General features: G+C 37.5%; 1 protein-coding gene and 1 long non-coding RNA gene across 2 annotated transcripts; both read right to left on the reverse strand.

Moving 5' to 3' along the window:
- Window positions 1–13,304: 13,304 nt before the first annotated feature.
- On the reverse strand, window positions 13,305–17,059 carry LOC145108273 (uncharacterized). The gene is made up of 8 exons (XM_079045304.1): window positions 17,028–17,059; window positions 16,752–16,852; window positions 15,329–16,104; window positions 14,376–14,859; window positions 14,216–14,272; window positions 14,093–14,133; window positions 13,705–13,942; window positions 13,305–13,465 (listed from the first exon to the last, which is right to left on the reverse strand). Exon 3 carries the CDS (start codon window positions 15,920–15,922, stop codon window positions 15,401–15,403), a length of 522 nt encoding a protein of 173 aa, XP_078901430.1. The 5' UTR covers window positions 15,923–16,104; window positions 16,752–16,852; window positions 17,028–17,059; the 3' UTR covers window positions 13,305–13,465; window positions 13,705–13,942; window positions 14,093–14,133; window positions 14,216–14,272; window positions 14,376–14,859; window positions 15,329–15,400.
- A 1,316-nt stretch (window positions 17,060–18,375) lies between these two features.
- Window positions 18,376–20,251, reverse strand: LOC145108274 (uncharacterized). Its single transcript, XR_013708158.1, has 5 exons — window positions 19,799–20,251; window positions 19,155–19,548; window positions 18,734–18,880; window positions 18,577–18,645; window positions 18,376–18,483 (listed from the first exon to the last, which is right to left on the reverse strand). It is a non-coding gene; the product is annotated as an uncharacterized LOC145108274 (long non-coding RNA).
- Window positions 20,252–21,380: the final 1,129 nt, after the last annotated feature.

Below are 21,380 nucleotides of genomic sequence, written 5' to 3' on the forward strand. Positions count from 1 at the left end.
AAATGTAATCGTGTGCCCAATTCCTCTTGAAACTTCCTCCAGAACCGAGAGGTAAATCGGGTGTCTCGATCGGAGATGATAGAAACGGGCACCCCATGTAATGAGACAATCTCCCGAACAAAGATCTCGGCTAATTTCTCCGCCGATGAGCTCTCCTTTATAGCGAGAAAGTGAGCACTCTTAGTCAAACGATCAACAATCACCCATATTGTATCTGATCCTCGGGCAGTTCTAGGAAGTTTTGTAATGAAGTCCATGGTTAGATGCTCCCATTTCCATTCAGGAATCTCCAATGGTTGCAACTTCCCATGCGGTTTCTGGTGTTCCGCCTTGACCTTTCGACAGGTCATACATTCTTCCACAAATCGAGCCACATCATTCTTCATTCCATGCCACCAGTAAGCCTCATGAAGGTCCCGATACATTTTAGTAGCACCAGGATGGATAGAAAATTTTGACTTATGAGACTCATCCATTAGGGTTTTCCGATTTCCCCCGGTATATGGAACCCAAATCCTACCGTAGCGAGTCAGCAAACCACGCCCGTCTCGTTCCATCTTAGGCAACTCTTTCCCAATCTTCTCACGCCTGATGTTTTCCTCCAGTATTGCCGTCTTTTGGGCATCCCGGATTAGATCTAACAAAGACGACACCATCGTGATCCGGAGACACTTAGCTCGAATTGGTTCGGCAGATTGTTTACGACTAAGAGCATCAGCTACCACATTAGCTTTACCGGGGTGGTAGTGAATTTCACAATCATAATCTTTTACCACATCTAACCATCGGATCTGCCTCATATTCAAATCCCGCTGCTCGAACAAATATTTTAGACTCTTATGGTCAGTGTATATGATAAACTTCACTCCATAGAGATAGTGTCTCCAAATCTTAAGAGCGAAAACAACAGCCCCAAGCTCCAAATCATGAGTGGGGTAGTTTCGTTCGTGGGGTTTCAGCTGTCGGGAGGCATAGGCTATCACCCTATCTCGTTGCATTAACACGGCACCAAGACCTTGAAGCGATGCATCACAGTAAACCACCATATCCACAACCCCATCAGATAAGGCCAAAATCGGAGCTTCACACAATCGTTTCCTTAACTCATCAAACGCCAGTTGCTGCTCCGGGCCCCAAACGAATTTCATTGATTTCTTGGTCAATCGGGTGAGTGGTAAGGCGATTTTAGAGAAATTTTCAATGAACCTCCGGTAATAACCGGCTAAACCCAAGAAACTGCGAATTTCAGAAGGTGTTTTCGGAATCTTCCATTGTTTAACCACATCAACCTTGGCTTGATCGACCTTGATACCTTGTTTGTTTACCACATGCCCCAAGAACTGAACTTCTTCCAACCAAAATTCACATTTTGAAAATTTAGCATAAAGCCTTTCTCTTGCCAGAGTTTCCAGAATCTCCCGAAGGTGTTGCTGATGCTCCTCTTTGCTCTTAGAATAGACTAAGATATCATCTATGAACACTATGACCGAACGGTCAAGCATCAGGCTACACACCCGGTTCATGAGATCCATGAACGCTGCGGGTGCATTGGTGAGCCCAAAAGGCATCACCACGAATTCAAAGTGCCCATATCGAGTACGGAATGCTGTTTTCTCAATGTCTTCTTCACGAACACGCATCTGATGGTAACCGGAACGTAAATCAATCTTGGAAAACCAAGATGCTCCCTGAAGCTGATCGAAAAGATCGTCAATACGTGGCAAAGGGTACCTATTCTTTATCGTGCGCTTGTTTAGCTCCCTATAATCAATACACATTCGCTGGGATCCATCTTTCTTCTTCACAAAGAGAATAGGAGCACCCCAAGGCGAGCAGCTTGGCCGTATAAACCCTTTATCACTTAGATCTTGAAGTTGATCTTGGAGCTCTTTCATTTCAGGTGGTGCCAAGCGGTAAGGAGATTTCGCTACCGGAGTCGCACCTGGCACCAAATCAATGCGAAACTCCACTTGCCGAACAGGTGGCAAGCCAGGGAGTTCCTCCGGAAAGACATCGCTGAAGTCGGAAACGATAGGAACGTCGTCTAGTGCTATAGCAGAAGAGCAAGAAGCCATAGCCAGGCGGGGAATGTCCCCCTGAATAATAAGTTCTCCACCTCTAGGGTTTCGAACACGAACTTGCTTCTTACGACAGTGGATTTCCGCATCAAACGCATCAAGCCAATCCATGCCTACGATAACGCAGAGCTCTCGCATCGCAATAGGGATAAGATCGATAGGGAATTCAACTCCAGAAAACTCGAGAGTGCAACCCCGATAGACATCGGTGACATAAATAGTGCGATTGTCGGCAACTTCGACAACCATTGGGCGAGCCAATTTTCCGATACTACACCCCAGACGATTAATAAACGTGCGAGATACAAAAGAATGGGTAGCACCGCTATCAAACATAACAACAGCAGGCTCGGAATCTAGCAAATAAGTGCCTGCCACTGTCGCGGTAACCACCGGCTCATCCGCAGTCATCTGGTGAGCACGACCTCGTGTCACCATAGTGGGTCCCTTAGAAGACGATGCAATTGCAGGATTTGTACCCCCGCTTCCTTTACCAGCCTTCAACTTTGGACATTCGGGCTTCTTGTGTCCCGTCTCGTTGCAGTGATAGCAGACGGGAGCAGCAGAAGTAATCTGAGGAACTGCACTCGCAGGGGGAGCCCTACAATTCTTCCAATGATGCCCTGGCTTTTTACAGTTGTAGCATATCAACGGATTTTTCTCGCCCTGACTTGAAGACGGCCTGTACTCATACCTTGACTTACCACCCTGCTTTTGCTTTTTCTGGGCATCTCCGGATGTCTTGGAGGAGGTGTCATTGGCCTTCCTCTTGGTCTGGGTCTGCAACTCGATTTCCCTCCTCCTCGCTGCATCCATGATCGCAGATAAAGTCGGGAACTCCTGCATGCTAACGAATTCCCGAATCTCGGTACGTAGAATGGTAGTGTACTGGCTGACCAACCAGGCCTCATTCCCAGCAAATGAGGGACAAAAAGATAGCATCTCCAAGAACTTGGCGTTCAAGTCGCTAACAGACTCGGTAGTTTGCTGTAAGGCCATGAACTCTTGCTGCATCCGCTGCTGCTCCACCTTGGGCACATATTGTGCCTCGAACCTCTCCACAAATTGGGCCCAAGACATGGCCCTCACTTCTTCCTCGTTTAATAGAGCGGTGATGGTGTTCCACCATGTCTTTCCCCTTTTTCGCAGCTGATTCATGGCGATCACAACTTTGTACTGGTCCGGACACCCAACAGTCATGAAGGCGCCCTCAACATCTGACACCCAATGCTTAGCAGCAACTGGGTCGGATTCACCATTCCAAAGAGGAGGGCTACACTTGTTGAACTTCTCGAAGTAGTATGCCGAATCCCGAACGGGCGGAGCCGATAACGCTCCCCCGGGAATAGCTGCGAGGCGCTCATCCAGAAGAGCTTTGACCTGGTTGATTATGTCATTGGTCACGCCCGGGATTAATTCATTGAAAGCGTTATTGAATTCCTCAGCGACAATATTCCTAACTTGCTCCATTTGGAGCTGATTAAGGCGAGCAGGCGGAGCCATCTGTATCCGTAGAAGGAGGAAAATATTTAGAAATAATTCAGCCTAGATATTTCTAGGAAGACGAAACACTCAGCTTGCCGAAAATTTCTCAACCTTGCCCCGACCCGAAACCGGCACCGATGTTTCAAATAGTAGGGGCCCTTCTACTATCTTCCACACAAGTTCCAATTTCGCAATCGCGTCTAGTTTCAAAATTTCCAGCTCGCTCTAGCCGTTAATTTTACATCTCTCTCACATGTTAACATTAAACAAGTGTGTAATCTAGCATTTTAAGACTAGTAGAATCCAATTCATAGTCAACAATTTAACATAAACATTTAACATAAGAAATAAGGCTTACTTGGCTGGCCGACTGGCACACCGCGACATCTTTCACTACTAGTCTTCAGAAAATTTGAAAAATCTTTTAAAAAAAGAGAATAAACTATTATAGAGCCTCAAATTTGAGTCTAGAACATCCACAAGAATGCCTAGTTCCCTCAAACTGTGGCTCTGATACCAACTTGTGACACCCAATTTTTTTTTTTGCAAAAATTTTAAACTTTTAAAACGCATCTTAAATTAAATTAAAACAACTGAAATAGTCATAACATAATCCATCAACTTAATAATCATATAAAATAAGTGCGGAAGTAATAATAATAATAATAAGGTCCCAACAAAAATAACTAGTAGCGATGTCCCGGTGCTCCATGTCAAGCCTTAGCCTCTTTAATCTTAACACCTGAAAAGTTATAAGGGAATCCGTAAGCACAAAGCTTAGTGAATTCAAACACAGACATTGTACTAACATTCATATTTACTAACCCTAATCCATTTTCCATTTATAATTATATGATAAGGGCAAAGAACGAATCAATGCCTATAATACAAGAAGGACTTGTAGGTTTGAACCGCACCGGGAAGATCCCGTATCATTTGGCCCTAATCACCGCACCTCATGATGAGTATTACGTTGGTGATATTACCTACCCACCGCACCGGTAAATCCGTATCCTTTGGTGGTGTCCCCATATCCATAATTAGTTACATACAGTGCACATGTACGAATTAAAACAATGGTTATATAGCATGCCTTTATAATAAATTCAAATAATCACACACGAGCTAACTAGCAAACGCAAACATCAATACAACGGTGTGAGAGAACTCACCTTGAGTGAGTATTAAGGATGGCTAACAATCAAATAATGCTACCAAGCTTGAGCAAACTTCAAAACCTCGCCTAAGAAGGACTAAAGGTTAGAAACGAGAAGTAATGAAGCTATGAGTTGAGAAAAGAGTAATCACAGCAAGGTCTCTAAAACAGACCTGCTGTTCAAAACGGATTTACTCCAAAATCTAAAATAGAAACATAGCTTTAACTAAATTTTATAGGAAACTATGATTGCTCAGGATTCCATAACTATAAAGAACTCATTCTAACTCCAAAAGATGAATTAAATATGAATTTTACAAAATGGTGTATCACTTCTGTCTCCAACAATACAGTCAAGTGATGTTGGCCAATTCTACCCAACTTGTGAGTAGAATTCGTCCAAAAGAAAATTAAGAGAAGTAAAGGACATACAAGTGAAAGTCTCAGAGTTGGAATTGAATGAAAAGTATCTCTCAAACTCCAGATATAAAATTCACATTGTGGACAATCACAGCACTAGCAAAAGCTGGTGACTGCCCACTGACCTGGAGTGTGGATCAATTCTAACCAATTTATAATTGGAAATAACACCCCATATTCTCCAGATCTTAAATTCATAATATAAGGAACATATAGAAACTTGGAATCACTCTGGATCCTTTTCCAAGCCTTAGAAATGATGAAAACAAAATGACATATCAGAACAGACCCGGATCAGACCTAACAGCAAAGATGCCATTCTTTCACATAGATAAAGCCCTTATCAGTGAGGTTGGCCTTCTTAAGAAAGTTAGCCAACTCAATGTGTGAACTTTTGGAACTGGTTTGGGGTCCGTTTGAGTTCTAGAGCTCCAGATATGATTTTTACAAAATGACTACAGATCTGATGGAAAACAGAATCGTAGCCACCCGTGATTCCTTTTTGGCTTATCCATCCTTCTCCTTTTGAAACACATTTTAAGATGTGTTCATCATCCCAATTCAGTCCCCATGATAATGGTGGTACTAAAAAGGGTTAGGGATCATTAGGATTTCATTTAGCCTCAAGGATGTAATAATAATCAACATGAAAATAAACATAAGCACATAAAATCATCATTCTCCCTTTTAGGGTTTCCATGATCTTTTGCCACATGTAATCCCCTAGATCCATCATCCACCATATATGGGGTGAAGATAGGATCTTGAGATGATGTATAACATACAATTACAAATAAAATAAGAAGGAGAAGAGGTGAAGATGAAATCATAAAACTAGAACAAGGTTATGAATCAAGTTGTAAGAAAGGATAAGGAGGTTCATACCAATACGAATCAAGGCTGGAAATGAACAAGAATTAAGCTCCAAATAGCCCCTTGGCTGCTCTTGATCCCAAAGAGAGAGAGGGGGACGATTTTTGAGAGAGAGGGAGGGTTTAGAGTGTTTTCCTTGTGTGTGTACCAAATGATTCAATTTACACATTAAGTACTATTAACTAGATGGACATTGCAAATAGGCCCATAGTCCATGGACTTCAAAAAGGAGTTTACAAGATGATCAAAAGAGTCCAATAACATAAGAAATTAGACATTGGTTAAATAAATTAACCCAAGGTTACAAGGATAATTAAATTAAAATAACCAAACGTACCGAGAAAACCCGGGGCGTTACAGTTCAGATTCGTGAATGATTGAAAGCCTCTAGAGACCGACAGAAAAGCTACGCGGACAAGAGAAGGAACCCTTTGGAATTCCAGGTTGGCGATTGTGTTCTATTGAAGGTCTCACCCTGGAAGGGCTTGATACGCTTCGGAAAGCGTGGAAAGCTAAATCCAAGATACATAGGGCCTTTCGAGATTATCGCTATAATCAGCCCTGTAGCTTACAAACTCAAACTAACTCACGAACTTAGTAATGTACACCCTACTTTCCACGTCTCGAACTTGAAAAAGTGTCTGTCTGATGACACTCTTGTAATCCCACTCGACGAGATCGAGATCAACGAGAGCCTCAACTTCGTGGAAGAACCAGTAGAGATCATGGACCGAGAGGTCAAGCAAACGAAACAAAGTCGTATCCCGATAGTGAAGGTTCGCTGGAATGCCAAGCGGGGACCTGAATTCACTTGGGAGCACGAGGATCAAATGAAACTGAAATATCGTCATCTTTTTACTTAGATATTTTTATTTGCTTAAACTCTAATTTCGGGGCGAAATTCTCTCTAACGGGGGGATGATGTGACAACCCGAAATTTCTATCTTGTACAACCATTCAATTCAATCAAAAGTCAGACTTGTTTCTGCTATCTTTTAGCATTGTTTAGAGTCTGTTTGAGTGTTCTAAGCCTAGTATATTCAAGGATTGGATGTTAGGAAGTATCTACTAGACTTCAGTGTGCAGCATTCAAGCCAGAAAACTCCATCACATGGAGTTTACGGCCGTAAACTATAGTTTACGGCCGTAAACTCATGTCTAGCCGTGAACTCCTTCCCTAAGTATGATATTCCTTCACTTTCCATCACTTTTCACACTTCCAACTCAAGAACACTTATTTCTCTCTCAAGTATCATCAAGATCACTTCTATTTTCCGACAAATTTGTAAGTGATTCTTCCCTTTATTAGTTGATACCTTTCATAATCTAGTATAGTCCCTTGATTTCATCTTTTTGGGTTAGATCTTCAAGAACACCAAGAACATCAAGAACACCCACTAGTTATTTGGGCCGTAAACCCCCCTTCAAGCTTCAAAAACGTAAGTATCCTTCCATATGCTAGTTATGCATTATAAGCCCTTGAAATACACACTAGAAATCAACGCTTTCTCCAAGAGCAATAAGAGTTTACGGCCATAGCATCTCCTTTAGCCGTAAACCCCTATCAAGAACATCATTGGCCGTGAACTCCATGAGGCCGTGAACCTCTTTGACCGTTAAAACACCATGGCCGTGAACACCTTAGGCCGTAAACACACCCTTGTGTGTGGCCGTAAATCCCTTTACAACAATCATATGTGATTGTAACACTTCTTTCCAAGTGTTTCCTACAATCTTAGGTGGTTTACTATACTTGTTAGTAGGTATAACCACTAATTGAATACACATATATGTGATTATATGCCTTATAGCATCCATCTGTGCTTCAGAACTTCATTTGTGAATTCAAGCATCCTATATCTATCTTATCTTCCAGATTACTCACAATCGGGTGAGTTCATACCCCTAACCTATTTTTTAAATGATTTTAAATTCTTTTATGGGGAGAATACAAGTAAAATACATTATAGTTATTATATCAATCACATGTGATTAATAACTGTCAATCAAATAGATTTCTTATTCTTCAAAACTGTGTTATCAAACTGTTTCAAAAACCTTTATATAAACTGACATCAAGTCATCTATAGCCATTCAAATGGTTAAAACTCTTTTATATGTTAAATTCTTTATTAAACTCTTTTAAACTTATATATTGTCAAAATCATGTCTATATGGATATAGTTATATAAATAAGGTTGAAAGGGCTTAGGACTGATAACTCGCCTTATTTCCTGTTCCTTGTTTGGTTGTCGACTTAGGGTATCGATTGTTTGTCCGAATGCCGTTTAAATCTTAGTTATATATTATGTATATGTATATAGATATAAAAGTTCTTCTATTCAGTTCAATACCTTTGGGTAGCAAAGGTGTTCAAACATAATCAGTCATTCAAACAACATTACTAGTAAACTATAATAGGTATAGTTTAGGAAGTCACTACTTAGTATTTCTAGAACAATGAAACTTACAAGAGTCAGTTCATACATGAGTCAGTTCAAACATACTATAATGAGAAACAGAGAGAACATACTACACACTAGCATAGAGAGAACACACTATACTAATACAATAACAAAGATAACATTAATGTGAGCCACTACTTCATGGCGCGGCAATATACTGTTGTGTCACGTTTTGTAACCAGAGTCTCCTGGAGGGAGAGCGTGAGTTTGTGTATACATCTATACGGGATTGACCATCCTACACCTTGCTGCTAGCTATAGTGGGACCTGCAGGTCTACGGGTGACGAATGTCATACCATTACGACGTCTTTGATCGTCGTGTTTTACTAGTCAGTCAAGTGTGGTTATAAACTCATCACATTTTACCTTAATTAAACAAACTTGTTTAAGGTAGTTAGTACATCGATAGTTACTTATATACAATACTACGATACATCCTTATTTTTTCATTACATTCATATTGTGATCTTCTCACATAAACGGTAATGTAAACTATATTTTGGTAATGATAGTCATACTTGGGAAAAACACTCACTTTTACAAAAGATGAAACATACAAAACAGTCGGGTCTTGGTAGAAGACTACTTTAGTAGAAAAAATAGGATTTTCTAGGAAGTATGCAAACATTTACAACAATCACTTACAAACTTTTACATCAAACATTTACAAACACTTTTATCAAACTTATACAAACAATGACACTAAATTACTTTTGAACTCACCAGCTTTAATGCTGATCTACGCTTTCAAAATAACTTGTATTCTCAGGTCACCAGTAGACAGGTACCGATGACCAGGTTTTGAGAAGACGGAGCACGTTCAAGACTCGTCTTTTATTTTGATTCATATTTTGGTGTCTTTCAAACTATACACAGAACACACTTGTATTAAATTATATTATTAATGCAATGGATGATGTTGTTGCTTGTTTTACTATCATGCGTTGTTATGATACTGTACATGACGTCCTCCGCCCCCGAACGTTTCCGCCGTTCTGGTTTGGGGGTGTGACAATCTTAAGAAAGGTTTATAACACTTGTCAAATGTAGACTAAAATGCTTTCTACTCTTATACATTTGAAATTGGTAAGTTGTGATGTTTTGGATAAGGACAAAGACCAACTAAGACCGATTGTGTGAAGTGTTTATCTTGATAAGAATCCGCACTAACTCTTGAATATTTGTTTTATCAAAGAATGGTTCTTGAGAGAGAATCTTATATGTCAAGAGGTCAGTAGGAGTCTTAAATACCTTGACAAGTTTCAATAACTAATCGAGAAGAAAACTTATTTTTATCACTAGCACACGACTTGAGGTTTGTAACCTATCGTGTTGGCATGTTCTTATTTTTGTGTCCATTCCAGTTAAAGTTGACTATGCATGTGATACTATGAGTTCTCAATTGTTTTCATAACAACCTAGAAGCAATGGTAGGCCCTTGTGCTGCCAAGTGGCAAGAAATTAAGATTCAACTAGTTTAATCCATATGAGCTTGGATTTGTCACTAACCTTGTCTTTTTATTATGGTTTGTCAAATTCACATGGAAAGAAACACATACACCATAAAATCAAAGTGTCATAATCTTTCTCTCCGATTCATGAAAATGATGGTGAGGAAACGCTTTCACTAAGTAGATTTTAAGAAGATAGCAGTGATGATATTTGCATTCTCAAATTTGATTATGATTACGGCATACCTTTTCATAATTTGAATTGTGAGGAATGGAAAAAAGTCTAAACATTTGAGACTTATTGTAGTAAGTTCTTAATTTGTTTAGACACACATGTGAGCTATCTAAGGAAAGGTGTATGAGTTTGAGAAGCCTAGATAAAGTCTTATCAAAGCATCTCGTATTAGAAATTTGAACTTTGTTAATGAAAGTCAATAAGTATTGATTTCTAGAAGTCCAGCTGATTTCTGGGTACATGTCAAAGCTAGTGGGAGCATAAATGTTATGCTAGTGAAAGTAATGATTATTATGCTAGTGGGAGCATAATCAACTATGATGAATGTTGCAAGTTAGCAACGTTAATTATAGAAAACAAAAGTTTCAATTCGCAAGTTGCAGGGTTTGAAAAGTTGTTTTACTATAATTAAAGGAGAGGAATTCATACTTCATTTCAAATCTAAAAGCTTAGACTGAGATTTTAATCAGATTTAATCATATATATATATATATATATATATATATATATATATATATATATATATATATATGTTATGTTGGAATGGTTCAACATAAGGAAATTCTATATATGGATGTGTTAATTGCGTTCTAAAAATTCGACTATGATTACGTCATCCCTTTTCATAATTCGAATGATGAGAACATTGCAAATAGAAATATTATAGCAAAAGACTGGTCAAGTATCATGTCTTTATGCAAGACATCATGAATCGTGTCCTATATGCTTCGGATATAGGATCGATTATATTCATCCGTTCTAAATTTTCCAAATGCCTAGGGCATTAAGAGGGAAAAGGACAAGAACTAGATATGACTAAAATGTTTAAGCAATTGTCAAGGACAATCTGAGGTTTACCAAAGATTGGTTGCTCATAGACACTTGGAAGTATGGTGTAAATTTTGGAAAGGACCATATTGACATACTCTGAAAAGAGGCAACTCTTGTTCAGAAGTGATGGTCAAATGGGAATATGGAAATATTTCCATAAGTGGAAGTTATTCTTTAAATATGTGTAAGATTAGAAAACTTAATGCAAGAAAGATGTTCAATGGAATGTACTTTGAATTTGAGACTTCGTTTCCATGGAATTTCTCTCCATTGGAATACTTTGTAATGTCTGTTGCCAAGTCTCTGTGATTTTTGTGCATAGTCATTACAAAAGGATCATTTCATATAAGTTTAGAATCTAACAAATTACAGTAAATGGCAAGAATTTGATATTCTTACATTTACAGTAAGGATTTGGGATTGTGAAATGAGCATCATTGAAATATTGTCAATTGTTTTATTTCACAAAGTAAGGACCATAGACAAACATAGTGTGCATGCTTGGAGCATGGCATAGCGATTCTTTTAGACAAACATAGTGTGCATGCTTGGAGTATGGCATGACTATTGTTTTAATTCAAGTATTGAGTTGATTATTTGAAACATTATACAATGAATAATGAGTAATCAATATGACTCAAAAGTTTTTGGGCCATATAGGATTAGTATTATTATTGTGTTTCACTTTGCATGTTTTGACTTCCCGAATAACTAGGTTATTCAAACCATCCACAATCGATCAAACTTTGGAAGTAGGTATTGAGGCAAGACTGTCATGAATGGGTCTGTAGTTTGTCTAGGACATAGCTACAGTGTTCATGAGTTCTTCTGGAATAAGATTCGAGTATTGGATTAAACCCACGCTCATTTGAATCACCTCATGGATTTTTATCACGAGTGATTATGAGACGATAATATCTTATATTCTTCAAACGGAGAGGTATGAGTTGTAGTTTACAAGTCGGTTGCACATTGATGATATGTAAAGCACCGGTAACTCCGTGTTATAAAACATATCATTGTGTGTGATTTGATGAGTAGATAGAGCAAGCATATGAGTCGAAGTTTATCCATTCCTTTTACCCTTGGAGGGATAAAAGCGATATCTGTGGGCCCCTTGATGTTTTAGTGATGACAACCCTAAGTGCTCGGTCGGGCCTGGACTGATTTGATTTGTTCAGTTAGTCGGTCATTATAAATCGGAAATTGGGAAACAACAGATGGAAAAAGAGAATGATTATAATCCATGTCCCAGTCCATATGATATATTGTAGAATGAAGGAATATATGATCCCTTATCTAATAGATGCGTCATTGACTAGGTCAGAGTTCGACAGTGGCTTTTAAGAGCTACGATTGCTAGTTGGGATTTTGGAGTCGTACTTGCAATAATAGTTATTAGACTTATCCAAGTGGGAGACTGTTAGATTAGGTGTCTAAGCTCATAACTATAATTGGTATGTACTTGACCCGAGAGTAGCATGGTCCATTTGGGTTGCATATCATCAGGACAATTTGTTAGGATGAACTTTTGAGAAGAGGTTATTTATGGTTTATTAATATATTATAAGTTCCATTATATTAACTAGCTGTGAAACCCTGCTCCGCGGGGTTCAGTTAAGACCAGAGTTTTACACTTTTGGTTATCGGTTATGTATGTGGTGTAGTGATAGATAGTGAACAGTATGCAGGGGCATTTTCGACAAAAAAATGTTAAAATCACGATTTTTTTACTAAAAGAACAGTATGTAGTGGCATTTTGGTCAAAACTGTTAAAATTATTAGTTTTTTTTATCAAAAAGACAATATGTATGGGCATTTTGGACAAAAACTTTAACACTTCCAAGATCACCTTCTAAAAATTACGCTTTTGGTGCCCGGATCCTTTCATGGGCACGCACATTTAATTTTATTACAACCAATTAAGACGTTCCTTTTGAAAAAGCTAAAAGCAGATCACCGATACCTGCTCAACATATACAAATAAGAAAAGCTATAGTCTGAAAGACATAACTTTATGATCCTTGACAGTTAGTAGAACTAATCTGCATGAAATCCTACTGAAATTAGAAGTAAATTAGATTATTTGTGTATTTGGAGATTTTAGTAGAATGTTATGTTAAAAAAATTGCTATATTCGGCTAGATTAATTATAATATATTGCTATAGCAATGTTGTTTAAATAAAATCAAAGTACAATGCTATATTCGGCTAGATTAAAAAAAATTTATGATACAATGGTATGTAAACGTGGTATTTAGAAAAATGAAAGCAAAATCTTAGCATGAATGCTATAAAAAAATGGGATATAACAAAAATTGACTGGAATATAACATTAAATTTCAATAATTGAAAGTAGCAAACAACATTAAATTTAAAAAATTGACTGGGATATAACAAAAAAATGGATTGATTATAAAATTATGCAGCCAAACCTCCAATCCATAGGTTTCTTCGTGAACATGGTGACCTGTGACATAGAAAAAGGAAGAGAATATTTAACCAAAGTTTATGTTAATTTCATTCGCAATAATGACCGGTGTGTATTTGTTATCAAGAATCCAAGATTAACCACTTACTAGAGTAGTGATAACGCTACAATAGGGTCAAGCATTACTCTCGACTGTTTATAACAAAATGTAGGTATGATAAAATAAATATCCTTTTTATGCCACATTCTCTAAAGGGTGAATTCATAAAAAATTATACCCCATGAAAGCCACTTTGAAGCAGGTATTTGATGTGCCTTTTGAAAGTAATCATCTCCATTATTAGTTTCTAAACTGTGGTTCAGGCTATCATCATCAGCAACACATCCATCAATGCTAAACATGTTAAATGCATCTTAGCTCAAATCATCTAGGTTGCTGATGGCCTCCAACTCTTTAAGGATATCGACACCGTCATCAATCATCACTTTCTTCCCTTTACTTCCATCTGCTACCTCCTGTACACATCACAAGAGAAAACAAAATTCACTACTTTCTACATGAGCAACCGTAGGGACAACCTAGAAAAGTAAAAATAAAAAAAGATAAAAGTATTAAAAATATGAAAAAAGAGTTGAATGAACTTAAGATAATTATTGATAGCATACATAAGGTCGGGAATGGCAAGAAACACATTGTTTCGAGATGCCTGTAGAAAGAATGTATGTAAAAATGTCAAATGACTGAACTACCCTCATGAGAAGATGTTTGGAAAATCTGGATTTGATTACCCGTATAAAATTGGGGACTGAAAGAAGTGGCCTGCCTCCAACCTTCTGCTTTGTAGCCTGTAATACCAAAAATTCTTCAATTTGTACAATCATTTGTAAAATGTAATATCCAAAAACTAAACCTAAAGCACAATAATTTGTCCGTTCTACAGATTGTTACCTCAATGATACAACAATGAACATTTGATGAACATTAAAATATTGGGATTCATAAACATCATAACTCCGGTTAAGCTGTTAACATGGAAAATGCAAACAAAAATCAAAAATAAAATACAAAAATTGAAACCAAAAACTTAAAAGAAACCCTAATATATAAAACTGGAGGGAGTGGTGCCACCGAAACCGCACTCCCTCCCCCGCCACATAAGCGTCATGTCATTTTTTACCACACAAGTGTGGTTTCTTGCCACACCAAGGGGGTGGTGGCACACTTTTATTAATTTTTTTTATTTTTTGTTTTTTTGTTAACTATTTTAATTTAATAAAACTTATTTTTTTAATAAAAAAACATAATTTTAAAAAGATAATATTTCATTAATTAAAAATTCAAATACCATAGATTACTTAACTTAAAAAAAACCTAAAAATTTAGAAAAACAATTAAAATATTGGGATTCATAAACATCATAACTCCGGTTAAGCTGTTAACATGGAAAATGCAAACAAAAATCAAAAATAAAATACAAAAATTGAAACCAAAAACTTAAAAGAAACCCTAATATATAAAACTGGAGGGAGTGGTGCCACCGAAACCGCACTCCCTCCCCCGCCACATAAGCGTCATGTCATTTTTTACCACACAAGTGTGGTTTCTTGCCACACCAAGGGAGTGGTGGCACACTTTTATTAATTTTTTTTATTTTTTGTTTTTTTGTTAACTATTTTAATTTAATAAAACTTATTTTTTTAATAAAAAAACATAATTTTAAAAAGATAATATTTCATTAATTAAAAATTCAAATACCATAGATTACTTAACTTAAAAAAAACCTAAAAATTTAGAAAAACAAATTAGAAACATAAAACCTACAACTTAAAAAAAAAACACACACACACCAAACGATTAAAAACTTGAAAAAAAAACAAGAAATTAGCCACGATTGACGTAACGTTTTTTCACTTCCTCCTTCATCGCCAAAACCACTTCAAGCTCGGCCCCGGTCATATTCGACGTGTCCGTCGCTAGTATTCACATGTCGCTCTCCCTTTGTTTCCGAAGCTCTCTTTCAGAAGCAATTTCCAAAATCTTGTCAATTTGCAAAATCTTGTCCATTTTGTTTCCGACGCTTTGCCTTTGCCTTTGCTTTTTGATTTGTCTCTTCCCATTGGTCGGGAAGGTGGTGAAACTGGAACAGGTTCATCTTCGTTCAGATCAAATTGAACACGAGCATCTGATGTAGTGTGGTCGGACTCAGATGTTCTGCTGCGTTTTGACCCACTATCGATATGCTCGTCTGATGTTTTGCTACTCAGCCATTTCCTGTTATCTTTCAAAAAATTCCAAACTTCAAGAAACTGGAAAGCCTTCAGATTTTCTTTTTGATACACTTTCAACGCTTTCTTCAAAATCACTTCATCGCTTTCTCCATTTTTCCATTGACGTTTCATGTTGTTCCACAAGTCATTAAACAACATGACTTCCTTGTTCATCTTCCCCCATTTGGAGTACACTTGATGTTTTGAACGATATTCTCCACGGTTCATTCCTTTATGGAACCTGTGTAAAACGCGAACCCAAAAGCGGTCATGCTTTTGGTCTTTTCCAACCGTCGTATCTTCTGAAATATCGATCCAAGATTGTGCCAACACTAACGCTTCCAAAGGTTCCCAACATCTAGCATCCGCCTTCTCTTTTCTTTTAGTTGCTGCTCGAGTGGGTTGAGTTTCTGTAACGAATTCCTGTTCAGAATCAGAAACGAACGTTTCTGGTTGTGTTTGTTTGTTGAACAAACTCGGGTTGAGACAAAAAATCAAATGGATTAAAATCCGGGTCGGGTTGTGGTAGTGGTGGTGTTTGTGGTAGTGGTTGCGCTGGTCATTGTGGAAAATACGGAAACATACCGCCGTAGTGGTAATACGGAGGTGAGAAAATCGGTTGATCAAATGAAGGTATTGGGGTGTTGGTGTTTCTGACTGGTGTTTTTTCTTTGCTGGGTCGTTTGGAAGATGACATTTTTCAAAAAAAAAAAATAGAGAAAAGGAGTAGAGATATGGTTAAAGGTTGTGTAAAAATGTTGTGTAAAATGGTAATATATATATATATATATATATATATAGTAAAGTTTAAAAAAAAAGAAATTAATACCACAAAGACTGATTCAACGGTCAAAAAAGCAGTCAAAACCCAAGGACCAATCACAGCGCGCGGTATTTTCTAGCCGCAGTGCGGCCAAGACCGCACCAGACCGCGGCCTGGGGGCGGTGTTCTCGGTTGACGTGGCTTGAACCGCGGTCCCAGACCGCACCCACACCCTGCAGCCTAAGGGATCCATTAAAAAAGAGGCATGAAATTGATATAAGAGCACAATCGAACCTGGAGATTTGGAATTGCGCTGGGAAGGCTTGACCCACAGAAAGTACGCTAACGTCCCGGCCACGACCCCATATGCTAGGTTGTGGCCTCTAGTTGAAAACCTATTCCAATAATCAAATCAACCATCAAAAAATGAAAGTAAAATATAATTATAATATGCTCAAATCTGGTAGCCCATAACGCTAGTTTTACAATCTGCAAAATTTGTGAGGAAAAAGATTTATAAACTGAAGAAAAGAAAACTCAAATCTTGAAATTTTTATGATGATCAAGTACCTGTTTTTCTTCTTGTGAAGAGTTGTTATCGTCCTTCAATTCTCTTAGGTTTTTAGGAATGCCTTTTGGACCAGCTGCAGGCATTCTTACTTCCTACCAAAAATTAAACTTCTCTTGAAATATATATCGCATTCACCAAATTTGTCATAAAATTTCAACACAGTTAAGAACAGAATAGCTTTACTTTCAGGTTTCACAAACCCCAAATTCATACATTTAACTGTCCCTACAGGAACCCATTACAAAACCCTCATCTCTTGACAACATTGGTGGGATTAATAAGACGAATATACTGAATTTCAGTTTTGTAAAAGGTAAAATCATGAAAATAATTTAGGGTGAAACGGAACCTGTATGGCGATAACATCAGGATCCATGGAGTCGTTGAAGTTGGTGAACTCAGGCAAGTTGTTTTTAACGTGAAGTAGGAAGCTGTTCGAATTCCAAGTCAAGAATTTGTGGGTTGTTTCTTTTGGGTTTCTTCAACTGGTGTTGCTGTTGCGTATGGGTGATTTCCATTGTTCTTCGTCACACCAACCGCAAAAATAACCTGGCACAAAAATAAAAACCCAGTGAAAAGTTGGGTTTCATGGTGCCGAGGACCAGATATAGAAAATCAAAAGTTGGGTTTCATGGTACCGAGGACCAGATATAGAAAATCGACAAATGGTAGTAAGGGGTTCGAACTTTCGATCCAACTTTTCTTCCTGCAGTTATGTCGCATCTTTTCTGAAATACCTTCCGTTCAAATAGAAACAGTGAATCATGAAAGAAGACACAGACGGAATGGAGAACATATTTGATGTATTTGATGTTTATCTTAGTTTCTTCCTCCACTGTATTTGATATTTATCTTAGGGGGTGTTTGGCTTAGCTTTTCACAGCCCAAAAGTCTTTTTTGGAAAAGTTACAAAAAGTCAGGTTTTCCTGACTTTTCCAAAAAGTTCCTTTTCCTTGTATCAAAACTCCAAAAGTAGCTTTTAAAACTAGTTTTGCCGAACATCTTTTGCTTTTTTTCTTTTCCAAAAAGGACTTTTGGCTGTGAAATGCTAAGCCAAACACCCCCTTAGTCTTTTTGATGAAATCGTCTCCCAAATCCGAAATCGTTTATCTTAGTTTGTATGTCCAAAAAATTTGGTCCCTATAAATTTTACTGTGTGTAATCCAGAATGAATATAAAGCCTCGAAAAAAAACCAAAACTGTTAAATGTTTCAATTTTTGACAAAAGCATAATAGAACCATGAAATTTGGACCAAAATTGAAAAGAAAATACATTTTTTGAAAGAAAGTAAAAAAAAACGCAAACTACAAGGACCAGAGGTTTATAAAACTGAAAAATGCATAATACCTTTCCATCCATATCCTGAAGAGCAGAGTTAGCTACATCAGCTGATGTATAACTAACAAATCCAAACCCTCGAGATCTACCAAAATCACAATCAGTGATAACTCTAACTACAAAAATCAAAAGCCTAATGATATCAATAAAATCAATTTATAGTTTTATAGCATTCAAATTTTGATCTTGATAGATGTTAGAATTTATACCATCGATCACTTCTCCATATTACTGAAAAGCTTCTTTTAATCGCATTTAATCAGTTACATAAGCAAGACCTGCATAGGATATTATCCGAATCTGTTATTCTGGATACTGATTTGGGAAACATGTATAGATGAGATGAAAAAGAACATGATGTTAAACCTCTTATGAAGGGTTTAGCAGATGACATGCTTCTGATTAACTAGAAAAGTGGTGAATTTGAAGAAGATAATCCCATATTTACATGATTGCTTCCTGATTGTTTAAGCGGATTGCCGAATCTACTAAGAAAAGCCATTTCAGAGGGACCTAATAACAATGGAGGAATATGAACTCAATATCAAAATGGTACAATAAAATTAATGAATAAATAGATAACGATTTTAAGCCTCTACATCTTCCTTGAAGAACATGATCATAGAACAGAAGCAATAAATACAAAGTACGACTGAAACCCTATAAATTCTGCAACTAAATCACATCACGAATGCTCTTTTATTAAACCCTAGATTCCTAAATTCATGCAACAACACATCGGGTGACAGATTTGATTCGCTAATCGTATATAGGTGTTTGGTATTACCGCCAAATAACATGAAAGGGTATGTATGTCTTCGAAAAAGCTTGATGCTGCCTCCAACCAATCCAACCCTTCGAAAGGAAACCTCAGAAGACAAAAAATTGAGGAAGTGTAAATGAATGGCAGTCTGGAGTAAGCGATGAAGGAAATCGAGGATAGAAAGAGCTCCAAAAAGTTCAGCTACAAGCTAAGGTGTAGAAACACAAACCTAGGGTCGATTCCACCATTTCTGGTGTAGATACAAAAACCTGGGCCGATTCCACCATTTTCTGCTATTGAATAGTTGAAAATAGTCGTCCATTTCGCTATTAAGGTCTGTGAGATCGTATTCAACCATGCCCTGATATTATTCAACTATCGGATCAAAATCAGAGTGTAATCGACATGGGTTTCGTACCTGAAGTGAAAACACACGATTGGTAAGACATTTGAATTTCCCTCAAGTCATGAACTTTGATTCCACAAACCCACAACCCAAAATTGAAGAGAAATAAAAGAAACTCCGAAATATAGATTAAAGAATCTTGATGAATATAATGGAATTTGATTAAAGAAAAATCACTAAGGAATTCAAAGTAAGTTATTGATACAGCTGATTGGAAAAGAGATACCAAGTGTGAACAGGTCGATGAATGGGATATGTTTACCTGAAAGCCAAAACCAGATATCAAAGGCAAACCACAATATCGCCGGCTGGAAAATTTCACTGTAGACAAACCCCTTTTATGTATAATTTGAACGGGGCGAACGATTCGGAGTACTGATGCGGTAAAGGTTTTGCATGACAGTGTGTGATGATGGTGCAAGGCCGATGAAAACCTTGGTGTGTGGTTGTGGCTGATGGCGGTGATGGAGCCCGAAAGGAAAATTCGATCCCGGTGTCTGGAAGTCGACATCGATACGGTGGGAAAGCATCTATAGTCAAAGTTAGGAATCGACTACACATATGAAATAGAAGATACAGGAGAAAGATGAACATGCAATTGAAGAACATAGTAGTAGACAGAGCAAAATCGACCGGTGGGTGGTTTTAGGGCTTCTAGAGGATTCTGATGGGAGAACAAAAGGTCGGATAAGAACGAAGAAACTGGAATGACCGATTAACCTACGGGTGTGGGATAAAATGACTGGAAACCGGAACTATTCGGAACACGTCTACACAAAGAATATGGATATTGACATAAACTGACCCTAGAGAAAACCTATCCAACACTAAAACAACGACAACAATAATACAAGGACCATTTCTGCCAAAAACTCGCCAGTTCACTATTCATGTTGATGCACAACTTTAATATATAGATAATAATATGAAATCGTATGATTTAATTAGTATTGATCAAGAATTAGTTTGGAATTAATTTAGTGATCAAAAGAGACTAATTAAATCAATAGGGACTAAATGTGTATATTAGTTATATTTATACGTTGGGCTTATGATCCATGTTGGACTAAGTTTATGTATGGATACATAAAGAGTTGGGCCACATGAACCATGGATCGTAAACCCATGGGTATGGATTAGGGTTAACCCATGACCCTTTGAATTCTACATATAAATATGTTGCTCCATGACCAAAATCGTGTGACTGTATTCTTGGAGATTATGGACGATTTTGGTGGCTAGGATTCTCTCTCAAAATTCCATCCTTTGTTCATGGTGTGTTGTGATTCCATTTGAGGTATTTCATACTATTGGTGCTAAGTTCTTAAAGGCCAAATACTACAAGTTCTACAAGCTACATAAATAGGTAAACTCTTAACTAGTATTTTATGTTGTTTATATCATTTGTATGCTAGTTGTAGGCTTAAAGCTTTGGAAACAATATTGCATGTATAATTAGAGAAAACATAGATCCAAAGCTTTTAGGGTTGTATGTGCACCATAGGATGTTGTAGTATACTAAAACCCAACACTTTAATGGCCATAAAGTTTGCACCTTTATGCCATGAAAGCCCTTCAAAGTCCTAGATCTTGAAGCATACTCACTTGGGACGTCCATTTCCAAAGGATCATGCTTCTTGGACCAAAAACTCAATAAATTGATAATAAGGAGATCTAAGAATTCACTAAGAAAGTTTTAGACTTGCTTACCAGAAAATGATGAGAATGAAGTGGTATCTCTTGATCTACTAGCTTCTTCTTGAATCCATAAGCTTCTTCTTCTTTCATAACCTTCAAACATACAAAACTCTCTCAAGGATGGCTCACAAACTCTCACAAAGCGT

The sequence above is a fragment of the Lactuca virosa genome, chromosome 4 (genome assembly GCF_052849685.1).
Source record: "Lactuca virosa cultivar CGN04683 chromosome 4, Lactuca_virosa_CGN04683_v6, whole genome shotgun sequence".
NCBI lineage: Eukaryota > Viridiplantae > Streptophyta > Magnoliopsida > Asterales > Asteraceae > Lactuca > Lactuca virosa.